A 20,000-nucleotide genomic window follows, 5' to 3' on the forward strand; every position below is an offset into this window, starting at 1 on the left:
TGGCCGTGAGCAAGGTTATTATTATTACTAATTATATATTATGATACTGGTGGTGAGGAGGAGGAGTAGAAGGCAAATTACATAGGATAAATAAAGTTGGTGTGCATTAAACTAGCAAAGTAGATGTCTCGAAGGAGTAACTGATATTAGGCACAGTTACGCGAAATTATTTCCTTAAATAAAGCAGCAAACTGAATTAAAAGTCTGATGTAGAAGTTATAAAAGTGTTCTCGAGACCAGGAATAAAATGAGCAAGGACCACTGATTTTACACTGTTCCTGTATAGCAACTGTGGAATCGTCAGTGGTTACAAAGTAAATGTACTAGCCATCAAAGGTCATATACCATAGAGAGGTGTAATGGTGAAAAGGGTAAAGATAGTGTGTGAATGTATGTGAGTGTGCGGGGGGGGGGGGGTGAGTTAAGTTGATTAAATGTGCTACATGTCAAAAGTCGCACAGCAATGCGGCAGTTGAATGACGTGTTACCAGTACATCTTGTTGGAATGCGTGTGTTATTGTGGATTTGGCTGAATTCTTGTTGTATCGGTTGTGATTTATACAATTTCTTCAAGAATTCTGAACCCTTATTCTGTTAAATATTTATATCTTAATATAGTACTGCAATCTAAAATCAATTATCATTTACTTATCATTGTCCACTTCATAGAACAATCCCTTTTTTCAAATTTCCTTGTCAATTAAAATAATTTTTTTGTGTATTTTAAGAGAAAAGAGAACGTTTTCTTTCTGATATATTAACTAAAACTGAAACACCTCATTAATCATCCTTAACAAACTTTACATAAAAAAACTGCAAATTTGCAAAAGTGGTTAAAGGTTAATGGTTAAAAAAATATAATAAAAAACAAATAAACGAGCTAGAGATCAAAAGCCATATGGCACTATAGGAGAGTAAAGTAGTGAAAGAGTAAAGAGGAGATTGAGAAGTTCATGAATAGATGTGCTGCACGTCAAAAGTCGTACAGCGTCTTAGGATTGTAATAGTATAGAAGGGGGTAAAGAAGGGTAAGGGTAAAGAGGGTGTGTAATTGGGGCAAGGCAGGGATTAGTAAAAAGGGAAAAGGGGGAAGGGTTAGGGGGCGATTATATCAAATGGGAGAGACAGGTCAGTGAGAACAGAAACTGCGAATATTTCAGTGTAGAAGAGTGATTAGGAAACAATCAATGTGATAAGGGTAAAAAAAAAAAAGAAAAAAAAAGTAGGAGGGGAAGGATTAGGGTATAAGATAAGGTATCAGGTGGAAGTATCAGGAGGTGAGGAGTCACGTGTGTATACAGGGAGCGGAAGGGATAACTGGGAAGGAAGCAGGGGGAATGGGATGTTTTGGGAGGGAGGAGGGTGGATGTAGGCAGTCATTTCGCGTGGAGAGGGAATGGGAGATTTAGAGGATGGATGAGAGATAGGCTTGTTTTTTGGGGTCATGATTAGAAAGTTTTGAATGTCATCAAGAGTTTCTGAAAGGGAGTTGATTGGAGAGGTCTGAGAAATGTAGAAGAGGATGCAGTAGGAGTGGGGGTGGAACATTTATATTGTCTGATGCGATGGGTACAGCGAAGTAGAGTAGAAACTGGAGTGTCTGGATTTAAAATGGCAAAATAATTTGACTGGACGAAAGAAAGAATAGGCAGTGGAAATATTATATTTCATGGGGGAAGTCATGTGTCGTGGCAATATTGGTATAAGACTTTCGGCGGCCTCTGGGGGAATACTGTAGCACTGTTCTGATACTGCATCATAGTCAACGAGGCAGACAAGTAGGTCGTTTTCACAGTTTTACCAATCCTTATCGTAGACCGGGGGCAATCAGCCGGGAAGGGGGGGGGGGGGTATTAAGGGAGGAGTGGGGCTGGGCAGGAATAGGTTTGCTAGCGAAGTCAGACAAGGTAGGTAATGCATAAGCTTGGGATTCATATATGACAAGACGTGTACGATCGGAAGGAAACTTTGCCTTCTTGTTTTTAAGAGAGATCTTTGGAAGTGTCGTCAAAAAAAAAAAAAAAATATCAATCCTATTTAGCTGGACTAAAAAGAATATTTGGAGGATAATGAAATAAAGTGGATGTTCTGAGAGTGGAAGGGATGTTTGCTGGAGGTTGGGTAATGAATGACCTGGCTTGGTGATTTTAAATGGACTAAGCAGACAACAGGTGTCGAGTAGGGGGTTGTAGTAGCTTTATTCAGTCAGGTAAAAGGAGAGCCAGGGATTGGAGAACCGGGAAAGGCAAGTCACAGTGGGCTAGGTATTGCTTTTGTACCCTAATAAGAGTACAAAAGTTATTGTTGGTCATGGTAAGCCTCTCTCTTAGGACTATCACAAAACCAGTCTTCTATCCTCTCACATCTCAAGAAGTGGTTTCCAGACCCCTCCCCATGTCATATGATGGGGGGTGGGGGGTATCAAGCAATAAGAAAAGTCCAGTTTTCCATTCACCTCTGTCTAAAGCTTCACAGAATTCATACCATGTTAAGTTTATGAGACCTTGATGTCTGTTTCTTACCGAATTACTGATGCTAAGCAAGCAAAGAAGTGAAAAAAGTCAGAGTATCAAAGATTCTAAAGGTGTTGGCTTTAAGACTTTTTATACCAATTTGTTTTCAAATTAGACAATTCCAATAATTCAAGTCCATCATAACCATGAGATGGTAAAAAGATAAATAAATAAAAAAAATAATTATTCATAGCCTGGGTAAAAACAAAGGCCAATTCTTTGGTGAAACTTTTGTTTTTATTTGCGTACATATACGCATCATCACATTTAAAAGAAACATTGATTCCCTGTCATAAACTCTTTTTAACATTGATTACATGCACTGCACAACTAAAAACATCTATGATAAACCCAAAATCCCCTTGTCACCAAAAAGTGTTTCGTGAAAAATTATATGCATTCAATCGGATTAATACTATATATATTGTTTCAATTTTACATATCTTAATTGTCAATGCAGTATAATCAACACCAGTGCCACTAAGTTAAAATAAAACCATTCATACGACTAAAAAAATCTGCTCCAATAACTTCCGATGAGACATCATTTACATCTATGTGAACAGGGAGAAAAGCAGTTTTATACATAAATAAATTCAGCATTTTTTTGTTGTTCTATAGCTCTCATTCTTACATATGTTTCAGTCACACAGAAAAAAAGGAAGGGAAAAGAATCGGTGCCTTTTTTCCTATTCAGTATGTATGGTTCCTTATCAGTTAAATAATGTTTTCTCTTTCTATTTCTGTTAATGACTGTATCCAACAATCCTTACTGCTACATCTACCATTCATGACAATCTTAACCAATGGAATGGAGGAACAAGCTTATGTTTAATAACAAAAGTAAATCTGTAAAAACCACATCATTTTTCCTGATTACTAGCAATTATATAATCATACAATACCGGCTGACTAGATGCCTCTACTTTATATATGAAATGGTGAGATATGTGTGATATTTATTATTCATGTGAACATATATATATATATTTATACACACATAAATACATATACATATATATCCTTCATCCAGTGAAAGTGGATGGCTGGGCGGCATGCTAATATTTACAAGCAAGTGTCCACTTGAGGAACGTTTTATCCTCCAACCCAAAAGGCAAGAGGGAACATTCTATGATCAAAAGATCAAATTTCAGATGATAAAAAACAAATTAATTAAATGAAATTTCGTTACAACCTTGCATGTAACAGACCATATTAGTGGGCCATAGAAGCTTCACGTTGACCTCTAACTAGACAACAAGCAGTACAATGTCAGCTGTAAATGTGCAAGAGAGAATGTCCTCTACATTTCACACACAAAGAGCACCACCCAAAACAATAACTGCTGCCTCTGTCAAGATGCTAGTACAATACTCTTTCTTTGTCAATTAACTATAATTTGTCTTTGAAAATAGGGAAGAGAAAGGTTATCATGTATTTGGAGTTGGAAAGTTTAATTAAGATTTTTTTAATAGTGAAAAATAAAATAAAAACTCTGTGGACTGGTATATTTTCTAGTTCACATATATTTGCCAAGATTATGTTCATGCACTAAGGGGTAACCTTTTCAATAAACTGTATAATGTCTCATAAAACTACCATACTACCAAACATGCTAAAGGTTAGTTTAGCATTCCAATGAACTTTGATCTTAAAAAGATAAAATTTTAAAGCATAACAATACTGAAGAAAAAGTGATGCTGAAATTCAAAGTGATGTTCACAAGATATACCATAAAGAAGGCTGTGCATAAATACTCGTGATTCGGCTCACAGCATTTTACGAATGAAATGCCAAGAGTTGATATGATAAAAGTAATAATAAAGCAATGAACACAATGAAATGGAATAATAATCAAATTAATTATTTGTAAGTGGTATTTGCTAATTGGAAAACAGTAATAACCACTAATGACAAGATACACAATAATACAACAAAATTAAAAATCAGTTTCATAGTATAGAAAAAAAAAATCCTTCTACTTTATATGCTAAAACCAAGGTTCATGAAAAATTATACAAACTGAATGCAGAAATCTGTAGCTTCTCAGTTTGAAATGCAGGCTCAAAAGTAAATTGAAAAACTTTTTTTTTTTTCCTTTACCTTCCTGTCTTGATGCACTGGCTCATAAAAGACTAAACTGCACCAGAGTCTAGAGATAAAACTATACACTACTCTCAAGGTCTTTCTTTTTCTTAATTTTTTATCATTTCCATCTTTTTTTTTTTCTTTTTTAATCTTTTAATGCTGTTGCACTTTAATGCATGTTATTTTCGTTCTGTCAGCAGCTTTTTCCTCTTCCTATGACACAAAGATTTGTTGTACTCACATGTCGTAATATTAACAAGATGACTTATAATACACACCTGTTTTCCTTATTGACATTATATAGGATCCTTTAATATGTACCTAGTTGGTTACTGACTCATTAAAAACAGTAACAGTAGAGGCACAGAATGCATTGCACTAAGAATCAACTGGCTACAAAGTGATTGCAGACCATGTCATGAGTTGGAGAGTATCTAAACTGATAGGTAGATATATATGAATATATATATGAATATATGAATAAATATATAATGAATAGTCTTTAAATTCTTAGCTTTTAATCTTAGGAATCCAATACCTGTTACCTACTGAAACTGTTAATATTGGGAAATACTGGATCCATTTCATATAGCTTAATTATCAATACCATATATATATATATATTAAAATAATTCATATCTGCCTAACTGAAAGACTTTACCAAAATTATAAAGATCTTCAATGTCTAGTCTAATAAAATATATTTTGCAACAATGAAATAAACCAAGTACAAATCCCACTGTGGACAAGTTTGAAACGCAATTATCTCGTGCTGAATAAAAAAATAATGACAAGTATTGCTAAAATGTCCCACAGCGACACTCGGCAACCCACTGATCATCTTACTTGTAATCTACTAAATAAAGCTCAACCAGTTTCACTTCCTTGTTTCACCTTGCAGATGTCATGGCAACAGACACCAATATCACCTCTTTTATGCAGAGCAAGAGGCCTCATGAATTTAGGGAAGAGACAGAAAGAAAATCCATGGTGCAGCAGCATTACTACCAATAATTTCTTGCCACCATACAAAATCTGAAGGGAAGTGCCGGACTACTCGAAGAAAGAGGTGATATCGGCCATTCAATGTTACACTTTGTTTCAGTAGAAGAGGAAGAAACGATGACGAGAGTTGTGGGGAACCTGGTGCCACTCCCGCTTGGCGTGGATGTACTGCAGGATGGCTCGCATACAGATCAACATTCCTGCGGTTAATGTTTAGAGTAAGAAATCTTGGTCACAAAAGGTGTACTCTATATATTTAAAAGTGAAGTGTCATTTCTGAGAAAATACTAAACAGATGATAGAATCTGAATCCAACTTGCCTGCAAATGTTGAGATTTTAATTTATTTCATTCTGATGCCCTTACCATATGGCATCAGTTGGTAATTAAAACATCTCATGGTTATTTAAGCTACTGCCATCAAGAAAACATGTTGTTCATTTTAGTTTTCTTTTGTGAAATGTCTCTACACATAGGTGGCTCCAAAAGTTCTCAGCCAACAAAGAGGCAAATAGTAGACCACCTTACCTCACCTGATTTAACCTTTCACTGAGTTTGTGGGAAAAATGTCTTTTACTAATTCCATCAATATCAATGTTTTTATTTTCATTATAGACATTATAATTACTGTAATGTCGTTAACATTACTAACAGCAACATAAGCAAAAGAGAATATTTCTGAAAATCAAGGAAAAGGGTTAACAGGCAAGATATGTAGTACTACTAATTGACATGTTTGTGGGTAAGTACTATGTGTAAAGACAATTAATAAACAGTAGGCATGGCAGGTCCATACATGCCATCCCTGGCAGCATCAGGTTAACTCACTGGATTCGGTTGCGTCACAGCAATCAAATCACCAAAAATCCAGGCATTAGGCTTACATGAGCAGGTGCTCTGCCGGGTGGCTGCATGTAGGATGGGCTCACATGAATATCTGTGCGCAGTGACAAGACTGCCTCCTATTTGCAAAGTTATTTACACTTTTTACGCAGAAGCGTTTTTAGCTTTTTGACCATTTTCCATGGTCCATAATTGCCATTTGATTTACATTATCCAGATGGTAATAGATCTTTTCTTTGCACAGATTCCAATCATCTCTCTAGGTAGTCTACAACTCAGTGTAAGAAAAATAAAACTATTGAACACCATGTTATTTGCATCATTTTAAAATTTTCTACGTAATATTCAATTTTCTGTGATACAACCTGCGTCAATACTCACTGCACCAGGAATACGATGTTGAGCACGGAAATGGCATCCTCCATGGAGCTGGCATTCTTCCACTCACCACTAGCGGACATTACATTCAACTCATACATCAATGGGAATAATGCAAAATCACTGAGTAAAATAAACTTATTGATAGCTTTGTGCTCTTGTGGCGAGTCTTTTCAATCACCCCAGCCTTCAGGCAAAACACTCATGACGTCAAGTTTGCGTCACTCGGCATACAGCCAGATGATGGCATGTTCATGTCACCCGCCCCTAAAGCCGGATTTTTTCATAATGTGATGGTTAGGTCACCAAGATCCATGGGGTTAATAGTTGAAAGGCTAATGTGTCATGTTATCAGTAGTAAAATAAAAACTCATTATGTGCAGCATACAAAACTATCCTTTGAATTCCTATCTTGATTATTAATGAGTTTACAATGCAGCAAAAGCTAAAACAATACTGAAAGTGAATGTGAAAAGGAACAAGAAATACAATTAAGCCTTATGATTAGGATGACATGACCATTATGACATGAAAATTCTGGCTTCAGGGGCAGGTGACATGAACATGTTGTCGTGGGAAAATGTGGCTGTGGGCCAGGGTGATATGAATTTGCTGTCATAAGCATTTTGCCTAAAGGCCAGGGTGTCAGAAATGCCTCAACACAAGTACACACAGCTCCTGGAGGACAATTAGACTCATCTGGAGTTCAGGAAGGGGCTGTTGTATTATTTCCATTGATAAACAAGTGTGGAATGTACTATCCACAAGTCATGACTGGAGGAGAGCTGGTTCCAGGGAGGACACTATTTCCATACGCAGGATCCTGAGTAATTGCCGGCACAGGATGTGCTATACAAAATTTAATATTACAAAAAAAAAATTAAAATGACAAAAATAATAAAATGTTATGACCTACCTAGAGAAATGATATGGATATGTGCAGTCTATTACTATCTGGATAAAGTATATCAAATTACAAATACAGTATATCAAATTACAAATGTGTTTTTGTCATTGGAAAATGACAAAAAATGTAGATAAAGAGAAAATAACACTGCAAAGGAGAGGCATGAACACTTATGACCACACGTGTTTACATGTGACTGTCCTACTAGCCACACATCAGTCAGAGTGGCCGCTCAGTTAAGCCACATTTTGGGCCTCATGATGGCAGCGCTTTTAATCATATATTACTCTTTGTGAAATGTAACAATAGAGATGCAATAATAATCATGCAAATTTGAAAGAATTATCCCCTGATGACCTGTTCCCCATAATACTGACTTCCCACATATTTACTCTCCAATGTTTGTTGTATAATATCATATACAACAAATTTTCCTTCTCTATAATAGACAGTCATTTGTTTTTCATTCACATACAGGTAACTGAAAGGACATTCCTGTATTTCTAACCATATTATCAAATGAAATGGACTGACTTAATAAAATCCAACCTGTGCTATTTCCAATAATGAACAAGAAAACCAGCAAGTAATTGATGAACTTACCCAGGGCCATGATCAGCCACAGGAGCCAGGTGTTGGAGTCTGCTACCAGGTCTGTCGAGTGTCGTACAATCACTGCCCACTTGGCCAGGGACAGCCCAAAGCCAGCTAGTGCCCCAGTGCGACCAGCAACAGTATGACAGAAACACAAGAGAAGTACGAAGCCCACCCAGTTGAACACAAAAGCAGCTGAAATGAATGAGATAAACAAGCGAGGGATTTTTATTTTATTTTAATAGAGGTAATACTTTTTTATTTATTGTTAAATGTGACTGGTCAGACTTTTAAAATATTACTCAAACATAAGAGTCAAATGCAGAGCAAAAAAAAAAAAAAAAAAAAAAATGCAAGTAAATATAAGAGCACATGACTGAAAGGGAAAAGAGAACACAATTAGTCAGAATGGGGAAAGAGAAGGATAAGAAATAAGGAAAATTAAATTGTCTAATAAGGAGAAAGAAAAAGTAATATCATAGAAAAAGAAAAACAAGAAAAAGGATACAAAGAATACAAAAAGAATATACTAAAATAATATCAAACACCAAAAAAAAAATGAAACAAGCACTAACCTGCAAAGGCTACAAAGAACATGAAATCTGTCCCAAGAAGCTGCTCCTCAGCAATCTCTGCTGTCTCTGGATCCAGTCCCCCGAGGGAGGAGATGCGGAATACCCGCATGCCACTGCCACTGCTGCCACCCCCTGGCCCACCCAAGGCCGCTCCTCCCTGCAAAAATATGAAGTTCGCATTTATTTCTTAGAAAGACATAATATCCTAACACTTTATTTTTTAACTTTGCAGGTAATCTCATAAGAATTATATTTTCACTCTACATTTTAAGTAAACTTGGCCCAGTAACTATGCAGAAATTATATAATATATATATATATATATATATATATATATATGTAAAATACATAATAACAGTAATAATAATAATTATAGTGATAAATAAACCCAGAATATTAAGTAGACAAATCACTAATCACTGTAACCAAATACATTTTACTAAACCCCATACAAAACACACAAGATGTTCCCTTCCACCCCAACACTACAACTAAATCCTTGGCAACAACACTCCCCCCCCCCCCCCCCAACAAATGGCAGCCCACCTCCTTTGCATCACACAATTCAGAACCCTTCACGACATACTCACCTGACAATGAGGTGGGGGGAAATCCTCAGCTGCTTCCATGGCCTTAAGTCGCTGGACCTCCTCATAACTGGGTGGCTGCACTTCACTTGACTCGCTGGTCAAGGGAGCTGTCATGGAGTTGGTGAAGTCTTCGTCGCCATCGCACTCCTCGTAAGGGGGGGGAGCATACATATCTGGCTTTGGGGGCGTTATTTCTGGGGGGGTCGAAGATGTGGCCCCATCGTTCGAGTCTTCAACCTGGGGCAATGGAGGGAATTTATTATTCTATGAGAAAACAATGTCAAAACTACAACCCTTTTCTCATATTATCAAGAGGGAATATTCAGTCTTACCTTCTGGCATACATCTCAATCTAAAATGTTGATTTATCTATTTTGTAAACATGTTGATGGCTGATATTTGGTCAATTTCTTTAGATTATTTCCATGAGATACACACAATATTCAACTTCTGCAGAACTTATTATTATAACTAAAAATAATTTTTGAAATTATCAAACTCAATTCAATTACCATTACTTGAATTTGCCTTCAATACTTTAATGATTCCCTAAAATTGATCATTCCTATATACAAGGTTGGAGGAATGTAAGAACTCTTGCTTCAAGCTACAATCCACTCCCTTTGTTGGTAACCCAGAAAGAATCCAATGCTGACGGGTAAAAAAATCCCTGAGAATTTTAAACCCTGGAGATTTCTGGCAATGGGCAAGACACTGGATGCAGGAGTCCACTACATAAAGCAGAACGCCCCACTCCAAGCGCTCTGGCGTGTCGCTGTGCGTACAAGTGTACCCCACAGACCAAGCAGTTTGTTATAACGCTGATAGGCATGGCCCGTCAGCATTGAGTTAATAGGATAGACAGAATACTCACACAGAATTTCTGCAATCCTTGAAAAATGTGGAAAACGACCCATTCTAATCATATTAGGTTGTAACAATTGCCTAAAAAACAGACCAAGACAAACTAGTTTTCAGTAACAGCTTCATCTAAAACCGAAACTTAAACAGCAAGAATAACTAGATGACTATTATACACTGCCAGTTTGTATACAAGGCTCTAAATGTTTTAAAGTTATCTATCAATCTCCATCCTTGTGCAAGGAAGCAAAGAGACATTCTAACTGATAGAGACATCACTGGCTTGTATCTTAATAAAGACAATTTCTTGTTGACATACCTTATCGTGGTAGATTATTCCTTTCCCTTTTCTTTACTCCATTCAAAAATTCCATGCATTCAAAATAATTTTCATGAACGATACATACACTGTACGGCGGTGGAGCAGCACTCAGTGCAGCTGCCTCCTCCTGCCTGGGGTTGGGAGTGGCTCCAGACATACTTTCACTATCCTCCTCTGATAATGGCACCTGAAATTCCAGAGACAAACTGAAGTCTGATTTGTCATTATCTATTCATATCATGAGTGGCTAATGTAAATTCAAACGGAAATTTCTAAAGTATGGTTTGGTAAACCCATAACCATCAACTCTTCTTTCAAAGACATACTATAAAAAGACACTGCACATTTTTACACTTTCTGGTTTACTAGTCATGATCATGACATGTAATATAATAAACAAATAAAAGGAAAATAATTAGATGTGTTAAATGCAAAGCTTATTGCCCCCTGAAAGCATCCAAATTCTAGAAGCAGCAATAATTCTGGAAAATCCTGCTCCATTAAATGGTTAATGGTTAGAAGAAATAAATGTGCTAGATATCAAAGGTCATATAGCACTATGGTAAAGTATTGTGGTGAAAAGGGTGGAAATGAGTTAATGACTGGGATAAGATGTTAGATGTCAAAGGTTGTAGAACACTGTAGGATAGAATGATAGTGAAAAGGGAACAGAGGGGGTGCAATTGGAATATGAGAGGAATTTATAAAATGAGAAGGGGTTAAAGGCATAGGGTGATCACATCAAATGGAGAGTGTGTCTGAGGAAGGTAGAGTAACACTGTACGAGGAAAACCACAAAAGATCCATTATGAAACAATCGAAGGGTAATACAGATAGAAACAGTAGTAGAAGTAGAAGAATCCAGAGAATGAGATAAGGGAACAGGGGAAGGTGGTGAAGTATTGGGAAAAATGTTAGGACAGGAGGGATCCAGAGAAGGACGTTGTGACATAAGGGAGTCACGTGAACATCCAGGCGAGATGGATAATGGGGAAGAATTAGGGAATAGTGATGCACACGGAGGAGGAGAGGATGGGGTGTTTTTTGGGAGAGTGAGAGGAATAGAGGCAGGGGGGAATTTGAGGAAGAGGAAGATGAATATCAGCAAATACCTTGAATGTAGAGCGAATAGGAATAAATAGATTAGAGGGTAGATGAGGGAGTGGAGCATTCTCTTGAGTAATGTTTAGGAAGTTCTGGAGTGTCTTCAAGAGTTTCTGGAGGGGAGTTGGGTGGGGAGGTCTGGGAAACAAAGGTTTTCTTATGTGGAGGAGAAGAGGGAATAGATGTCCAAGGAGCAGATGGAGAGATGGATGTAAGAGAGGATGTGGTAGGAAAAGATGGGGTGGAATGTTTAGACTGGTGCAACAGGTAGAGTGAGGAGGAGGAGGGGTAGGCACCGGGAAGTGGTAGAGACTGGAGTATCTGGATTTAGACTGGAAAAGGAATTTAAATGGGGGAGAGAGGCAGTAGAAACAGGAGAGTTCGGGGTGAAGGAATGATAGACTGGGGTAGATGATAAGACTTCTTGAGAAGATGGGGAAGGGGGCAGAGCAAAGTACAGTTTTGGAATAGGTAGAAAGAAAAACCTCACTGGGGTGCTGCTTGTCCACCCTCACAGGAGAGTGAGGAGGGCAGCTCCTACAGAATATTATGGGAGCCACGACAATTGGCACATAAGCATGACTGAGCAGAACAATTTGAACGGTCTTGACCAGGTTGGGTACACAGCAGGCTGTGGACTGTGAAGCGACAGTAGTTGGCTGGGTGGCTAAAACACTAACATTTCTGACACTGACAAGGAAAGGGCAGGATACTATCAAAATAAACTTCATGGGAGAGGTCATGTCTATGGAAGCTAATCTTGTAGGACTTGTGTTGGCCTCGGGGAGAAATAGCGTAGCATTGGACTGCTACTGCATCATAGTCGAACAAGGCATGTGAGCAGGTCATTTTCACAGTCTGACCAGTCCTTGCATAGACAGGACAATCAGTCGGGGAGATGAAAACAGATCCACTACAAATATTAACCCCTTGATGACGGGTGAAGAAAAAATACAAAAAAACTACGCTCTGGAGATCAATGGCTTTGTGCGCAGGAGTTCAGTACTAGCCGAATCACCAGCTCATAGCGCTTTGGAGGTCAGGTTTTGCCAGTGAGGTCTGATAATCAAAAGGCTTGCAGAGATGGAAGCAGTAGATGGACAAGGGCAGGGGGAAGATGGGGTGCTAAAATTAGTTGAGGTAAAGGCTGAGGTCCAAGGTAGAGGTGATCCCTTACATTGGGCCCTAGTCTCTGTCTCCTAAGCCCCCCCCCCCCCCTCCATGATAACAAAAAAGGGATTAGGGGGATATTCCATAAACGCAAATCTTGAAATCTATCTTCAAGCACAATTTACAATATTACAATATATCCAGTACACATTTTTACACAAATCAAATTTGATATATACTACTCTACACACTGAATTCTCCTCCAACTTCCCACCAGTGAACAGTAAATGGCAGTGACTGTGACAAAGAGAAGAGAAACACAAGACTTCTCATACTTATTTGTAAATAGAGAACTACAGTATCAATGCTTGACGTCTCAAGTTATGCAAACTTCTCCCATACTAAATATAAATAAAACATTTTCCTGGAGATTTTGGGTTAAATAATAGTTCTCAGAAGTGTGCCTATATTTATATCTATCTATCTATCTATCTATCTATATATATATATATATATATATATATATATATAAATATATATATATTACATATTTTATATATATACATATTTTGTATATAAATTTAAAAAAAATTCAGGATCTTTTTGCACATTAACCTTAAACTTAGTTTTTAGATTTTACAGTAAGTTCTATTCCTTTAAAAATGAACCTAAAAATCATATATCAAAATGTTAATTCAAACTACGCAGCCCTTAGGCCGTCCCACTCTCTAGCAAAGGGACAACACCCATTCTAAATATAGAGGCAGCAAGGCAAGTCCCAATTCATGTCCACCCCTGCAACAAGAACCAAAACTGTTGTAGGCCAACAGATCAATACACAGAAGTATTGCAAACTTTCCTCATACAATGGCAACTACATTATTCATTAGTACAATAGCAGCAGAGCTCTTTCAGAAATCCTTTCCTTTTCAATGGCTAAATATTTATCGATAACACTTTTCTTGTAAAAGGGCTACATCTGCAAATTAGTACTGTAGTTTGTTTCATTCCTTTCCTTATACAATATATATATCCTCCTTTAGCTTTTAATTACTATGAGTTAGCTCTATTACCGTTTCATTTTTGTCAACCATCAATATAACTAAAGGCACTGTTCACCAGTATTTTCAGCTCATATGATATCCAACAGACACACAACTTGATAGAAAGAAAAAGCTGGAAGGAAAGAAAGTAACAAAGAGGTCAAGGATACAAAGCAATGCAGTGAGCTGTGGTTGGGTTTGTTGCTGAATGCCAAATTACCAAGTAGCAATGTTGGCATTCACTGTCAGTAAACCCACTGTAGCAGAGTAAGAGTAGGCATTGCACTTACCAAGGCAGCAATTCTTACTTGTATTTCCTTCTATGTAGCTATTTACACTGTATTGCATGATTATTTTTTTTTTTTTTTTTTACAAAAAAGTAATTTGGGAAATTATTTTGCCTCGTATGTATTTCTTTGATTTTTCAGTGAAACTTTACACTCCCTTAAATGTATATTAGTGAATTGATTACTTCCTTTAGAAAATATAAAACGTTGACAGATATGACATGACTGTCACAGATGATGATGCTGCTGACAAAAATTTATCTAAGCTCAACACAGTAGTAAACTATCTCTACAGCACTTGTCCCTATGTGACCTTATCTTTAATGGCACTTTATACCACTAACAAGTATGGCTATTTATGCTCATGTATCTTCTCATTTTACATTTAGCATGTATGTTTTGTATACTGTGCCACACAACTTGTTTCACATATGAACAAACATAACTACTGATTAAGATCTCCTAATGCAGTGCATGTGTGTGACCATGTGCTTTACCATGTGGACATAGGTGTGTGTGCATTATACCTGCACAACTACTTGACACACTTTATAAAAAATATATTAAACAATATCAAACATAATGCAGATAATCCATGCCCTCCCCTGCTATTTAGCCTATAGGTAGATCATCACTACAGATGGTTTCCATTTACTAAAACTAGATAGCCTACTACATAAGCAGCCCCTTGATCTGAAATTCATTAGTATTAGCTACCAATACATTGCTAATGTATAGAATTACCAAAAGCAATTTTAGAATTTATTGATATATCTACTATGTGCCATATATAGGTGAAAGTAAAAAAAAAATACAAAAAAAATAAATAAATAAATAATATACATACACAAACATTTATGTTTGACACAGATGGCCTACATAAATGCCTAAATGTTGTACAGTAAGTGATTACAATAGTTCCCACACCTTCAGTACTCCAACAAAGGACAACAATTCTCCACCACAGGGGGTAGTCTGCCAAGATGGGCCTAGGGCTTCTGCACCAGATGTATTTCCTCCATAACGTTTCTGCTCCAAAGTTGGGGCATTCAATCTAAATGTATTGTGGCTAACTTCCTCTTTATTCATTTGGGTACTTCATGAATACCACAACAAAGTGCAATATTTCAGTTGCCAGTAACACATTATTCTATCAAGGCAATGCCCTTGTTCTAGGGAAAGACATCAAGGACAGATACTGACTGGTATGTACCACCTTGTTCCTATCACCCACATCCACTGGCGCAATTGATCTGTTTGCTTATGCAATTAGTTATAACAGCTTATATTTACAGTTGTATTTCACAGATGAATTGTAACATTTGAGTTTAGTAAGCCTAAAAAGGTTGCTAATAAAGAGATAAAAAAAAAAAAAAAAAAAAATAAGTTGAAGTTGGTACATCTGGAAGAAATGCACCGAATTCTGGGCATGTATATCATGCCACGATCACAACTGCACCAAAACATCAGGCAACTAGAAAAAGAGTTTTGTCTGGTTCCCTATTGGACAATATAAATATGGATAACAGGGTAGGGGCTTACTTTCAAAACAATTTTGAGGTTTTTCTGCATGTACTCCATTGATTTAATTGTTTCTAGGCATTGTTTCTTGTGCACTATTTCCATCAACAATCTTGATTTGATAGTTCCAATAGCAGAAGGTATGAAGTATCAGGAAAATTATGAGGTAAAACAGGCTGAAATATAATGAATATAGAACAAAAAAAGTGTAAAAATACCATGAAGAACACTGAACCCTCAAGGGGGCTCTGCCCCTCCGATCCTGATGGGCCTAGCCCATGGACCCTCGTAGTAACATATATGACTAGACCCCTGTGTTGTGTTCCATTTACACAATATGCTCTTCTAATATAATAAAGGAGCCTAATAATTTGCTTGGGTGAAAAACAAATACCTTTACACAGTGAGATAGTCTATTTCCTTATGTTCCGTGAATTATCTGAATCATTTGTAATCGCACTTTTTGACATTTGGGACACTTGATGACCTCTTACATCATATTTGGATGCAATATATATATATATATATATATATATATATATATATATATATATATATATATATATATATATATATATATATATATATTCTTTCTTCACTGCCCTTTTTATAGTCTTAAGAATAGCCCAGAATCAACATAACACTGATATCATAGCATTTCTCACCAGTGCTTTTCAAGGAATGCACAGATTATTGTAAAGAACTGTATAAATAAATCTTAAAACATGCAAAGGAAGTATAATAACATTAACATTAAAAGAACAAGTTGAAAGCATAAATGTGGAAAAGCAAACACTGATAATTAACAAAATACCATTTTGACAAGCGCATAGTAATACATGAACTACTTGGCAAACTGCCGTAATGAGTTATACAGTCAGTGTAAAATTCATCCTCACAACATAAATAAGATTCGCGACTTAGCTAAAATTGGGAGATCAGTTTCTTTTACGTATAGAGCTTCTGGGAAGCATTTGCACATATATTGCCATAGAAGAACTTTGTCTTGGTTTGTATCATTCTATGATTTCATGGAGGTTTCATTACCCAACTCAGACACTACCTTTAACTGCATATCGTCCCAATAATTTATCTAGAACATTTTAAGCACTAGAGTGTCAGCATATCCATAATGAAGTTGTGTGAGCTTTCCCAGAGTGTAGAAATGATGGAAGCCAGTGGTAGATGCACAGGTGTGCAAAAAGGCGAGTTGCAGACACAGTTCTTTCATTATTCCTCGTTCTTACTAGTCAATATTGAAACATAATTACTTACATTAACAATATTAGGCTTGTTTAAATTATGTTCTTTGTAAAGTGCCAACCATATAGAATTGAAAAACATGACTGTAACAATCTTCACAACAGACTAAATCAACTTTCAGAAAATGTTTCTCTGTCTCCATCACGTCATTCACTTTCATCATAGACAATCACTCAGATGCATTTTGATTTCGGAATAACAAATGCAATTCAAATTTTACATTGTACACATGATAATATGGAGGAAAAAAAAAAAACGTTTGCATATAAAGAAATGTCTTCAATATATCACGCGAGAAAAACAAATGCCTTAGAATTTAAATATCCCGTTACTGCTGACCAACAGCCGTGATCTATCGCACGGTTTACATCCTATTTAGTAACTATTAACCTCGGAAACTCTTCAAAAACACAATAAATCTATACCTTATCTCGGAATTACAAACTAAAGCTCGAAGGATATTCAAATTCGCTAAAAACACTACGTCAACAACCGATATATAATCTTCCGTGACCTTCATTTTGTTCATCTCAGCTGTTTACCCGATTTTTCGTTCAGTTATCGCCTCTCACACATTTACCTTTACGTCTTCGCCTCAATACTCACTGGTTGGTAACGTATACTCGATGGCATGATACAACCACCGGGAAATGGGTCAAAATCAGCTAATAATGTAGAGCTGAAACTGTCATCCAATGTAATGTTTTTCCCTTGATGTCGATTTCTTGGTGTGTGTGTTGGTGAAGATTTCTGGCAGAATTGCGACGGTGGAATTTCCTCTTTCTGAGAACTTTTACTTGTTTTATTTGCCCTTTCGATTTTTCTTGGTGTTTTCTTGGTGTTTTGGTATTTTTCATTTGGTTTAGGAGTATGTATTTCACGTAAAATTGAATTCTTGTTTTTGTGTATTTGGTATAATTATTTGGGTATTTTGGTGATTCTTTTACATTTATTCCTTGCTTTGAATTTTTGTTATTTTTGTTAATTGTTTTTGTCATCTAAAGTATTTTCTTTGCTTTAACAAAGTTTTCTTTCTCCCGAAATTATTCGTATTTTCTGTATGTTTGAATGCGTCAACTTGGCTTGGTTGTGGCATAAATCAGGAAGTTCTTGATAGTATATTTGTACGTATGTCGGAGTATTGATACATACATAAGCTTTTGATTACCCAAAGTTATATTAAATATTACCCATGAACATTAGATAGTCATACATGGATGTAACGCAGTAAACTTCCCTCCGAATATGGAGCAAAACAGTCCGAACAAAATGTGTGTTGAAAAGTAGAAGAGTGTTGTCATTTTCTGTGATGAAAGTCGGCAATATTGATACATCATATATTGCAAACTGTTTATACCTATTTGTCCACACTAGTCCTCATGAATATGCAAAAGCTTTTCATGTTCAGAGACTCCCTCTATTTCTCCCGGTCATGTTTATCTCATATATGCATACACACACACACACACACACATATGTATATATGTATATAAATGTATATATTACACATTTATACAGTATATGTATATCTATATTTTTATCTGTAGCTATATATATGTATCTCGCTCTCTCTCTCTCTCTCTCTCCCTCTCTCTCTCTCTCTCTCTCTCTCTCTCCCTCTCTCTCTCTCTCCCTCTCTCTCTCTCTCTCTCTCTCTCTCTCTCTCTCTCTCTCTTTATATATATATAGATAGATAGATAGATAGATATGCATGGATGCATGCATATCCACACACACGCACACACACACACACACACACACACACACACACACACACACACACACACACACACACACACACACACACACACACACACACACACACACACACACACACACACACACACACACATACATAAACGTATATGTATATGCATTTTATATATATATATATATATATATATATATACAGAGAGAGAGAGAGAGAGTTAGACATTAGTATTATATGCTTGTAAGGCTGTGTTATTTTGCTTTCATTATTCATATATCATCTGTTCGGTAAGAAAAAATATATATCACTAATCAAAGACAAAACCAGTGTCTATTAAAAAAGTGATATAATCAATAAGTCTTGTTATATGGACAGTGCTATTTGTTCGATAACATGCTGTTTCCGTACAACAAAGCATATAATGGGTGAGATTATGCAAATTTTGCTGTGTCGATACGAATCTGATTTGGCCTCCAAAACTACATTCTGTACATAGTGTATAGTGTACTGATATCCAATGTAACCTGCTGTCTCCGAGAGTCCATTATCGTAGACTTTATAAGGTTTATCCATAGCTGATGTTCCAGCAATACTTTCATAATGCCAGAGGGTACCATGTCCTGACCCTCATAATCTCGAAGACCGCTGATAACACGTTTTTTTTCCCCCCCCCCCCCCCCCATTTGATTGAGGCATAATTGCACTGCGCGAGAAAGTGCTAAATTGGCTAATTGATCAATCCTGTTCCATGGTAGTTTTAGCTTTCCAATTTAAGCTGGACTGTGTTAGATTGGAGTATCGAGGCCGGGCATACCTAACTCTATAATTAATTTCGTGTGACAAAACAACGGAAACTCGTGGTGTAGGAAGAAGCGACAAGAGTCTGATGCCGAGTAAGGCGTTTACTTGGGTGACATGACTGTGCATTGAGAGGAGGTGTTGCTTCTCATGACAAGAAATTTAACAGTCATTGGGTATCCAGGTATAATTCTCTTAAAACTTAAACGGTTTAAGATCACGTGGTGGCAACATAAAAGAACTGAGCCTACATAGTCTATCATGAAACTGACAAGTGAAATATACATCTACCTTCAGACTTAGGGAGGCACCTACACACCTACAGCTTATGTACTCTAATGGTTTTAAACGCTCAAAGCAACGTTCCTTGGTGTTGTGAACAATTTTATTGAAGCGAGAATGATGTGATACGATATTTACAGTCCTTTCAATAACTTGTCAACCCAACCTTGAAATGTTCGTTAATTTACGAGGTCTGGGAATACCTC

At 36.7% G+C, this 20,000-nt stretch overlaps 1 protein-coding gene across 1 annotated transcript in view; it reads right to left on the reverse strand.

The window, feature by feature from the left end:
• Positions 1 to 2,728: 2,728 nt before the first annotated feature.
• LOC125032857 (NEDD4 family-interacting protein 2-like) overlaps positions 2,729 to 20,000 on the reverse strand; it is a 19,364-nt gene continuing 2,092 nt past the window's right edge. The window contains exons 3-10 of the mRNA XM_047624241.1: positions 19,564 to 19,656; positions 19,123 to 19,334; positions 17,610 to 17,897; positions 10,761 to 10,862; positions 9,493 to 9,729; positions 8,903 to 9,059; positions 8,337 to 8,522; positions 2,729 to 5,806 (exon numbers count right to left, since the gene is read on the reverse strand). Coding sequence (XP_047480197.1) covers positions 5,703 to 5,806; positions 8,337 to 8,522; positions 8,903 to 9,059; positions 9,493 to 9,729; positions 10,761 to 10,862; positions 17,610 to 17,897; positions 19,123 to 19,334; positions 19,564 to 19,656 — 1,379 coding nt within the window. The 3' untranslated portion in view covers positions 2,729 to 5,702. The remainder of the gene's footprint in view (positions 5,807 to 8,336; positions 8,523 to 8,902; positions 9,060 to 9,492; positions 9,730 to 10,760; positions 10,863 to 17,609; positions 17,898 to 19,122; positions 19,335 to 19,563; positions 19,657 to 20,000) is intronic.

Source organism: Penaeus chinensis, chromosome 15 (assembly GCF_019202785.1).
Source record: "Penaeus chinensis breed Huanghai No. 1 chromosome 15, ASM1920278v2, whole genome shotgun sequence".
Classification (NCBI taxonomy): domain Eukaryota; kingdom Metazoa; phylum Arthropoda; class Malacostraca; order Decapoda; family Penaeidae; genus Penaeus; species Penaeus chinensis.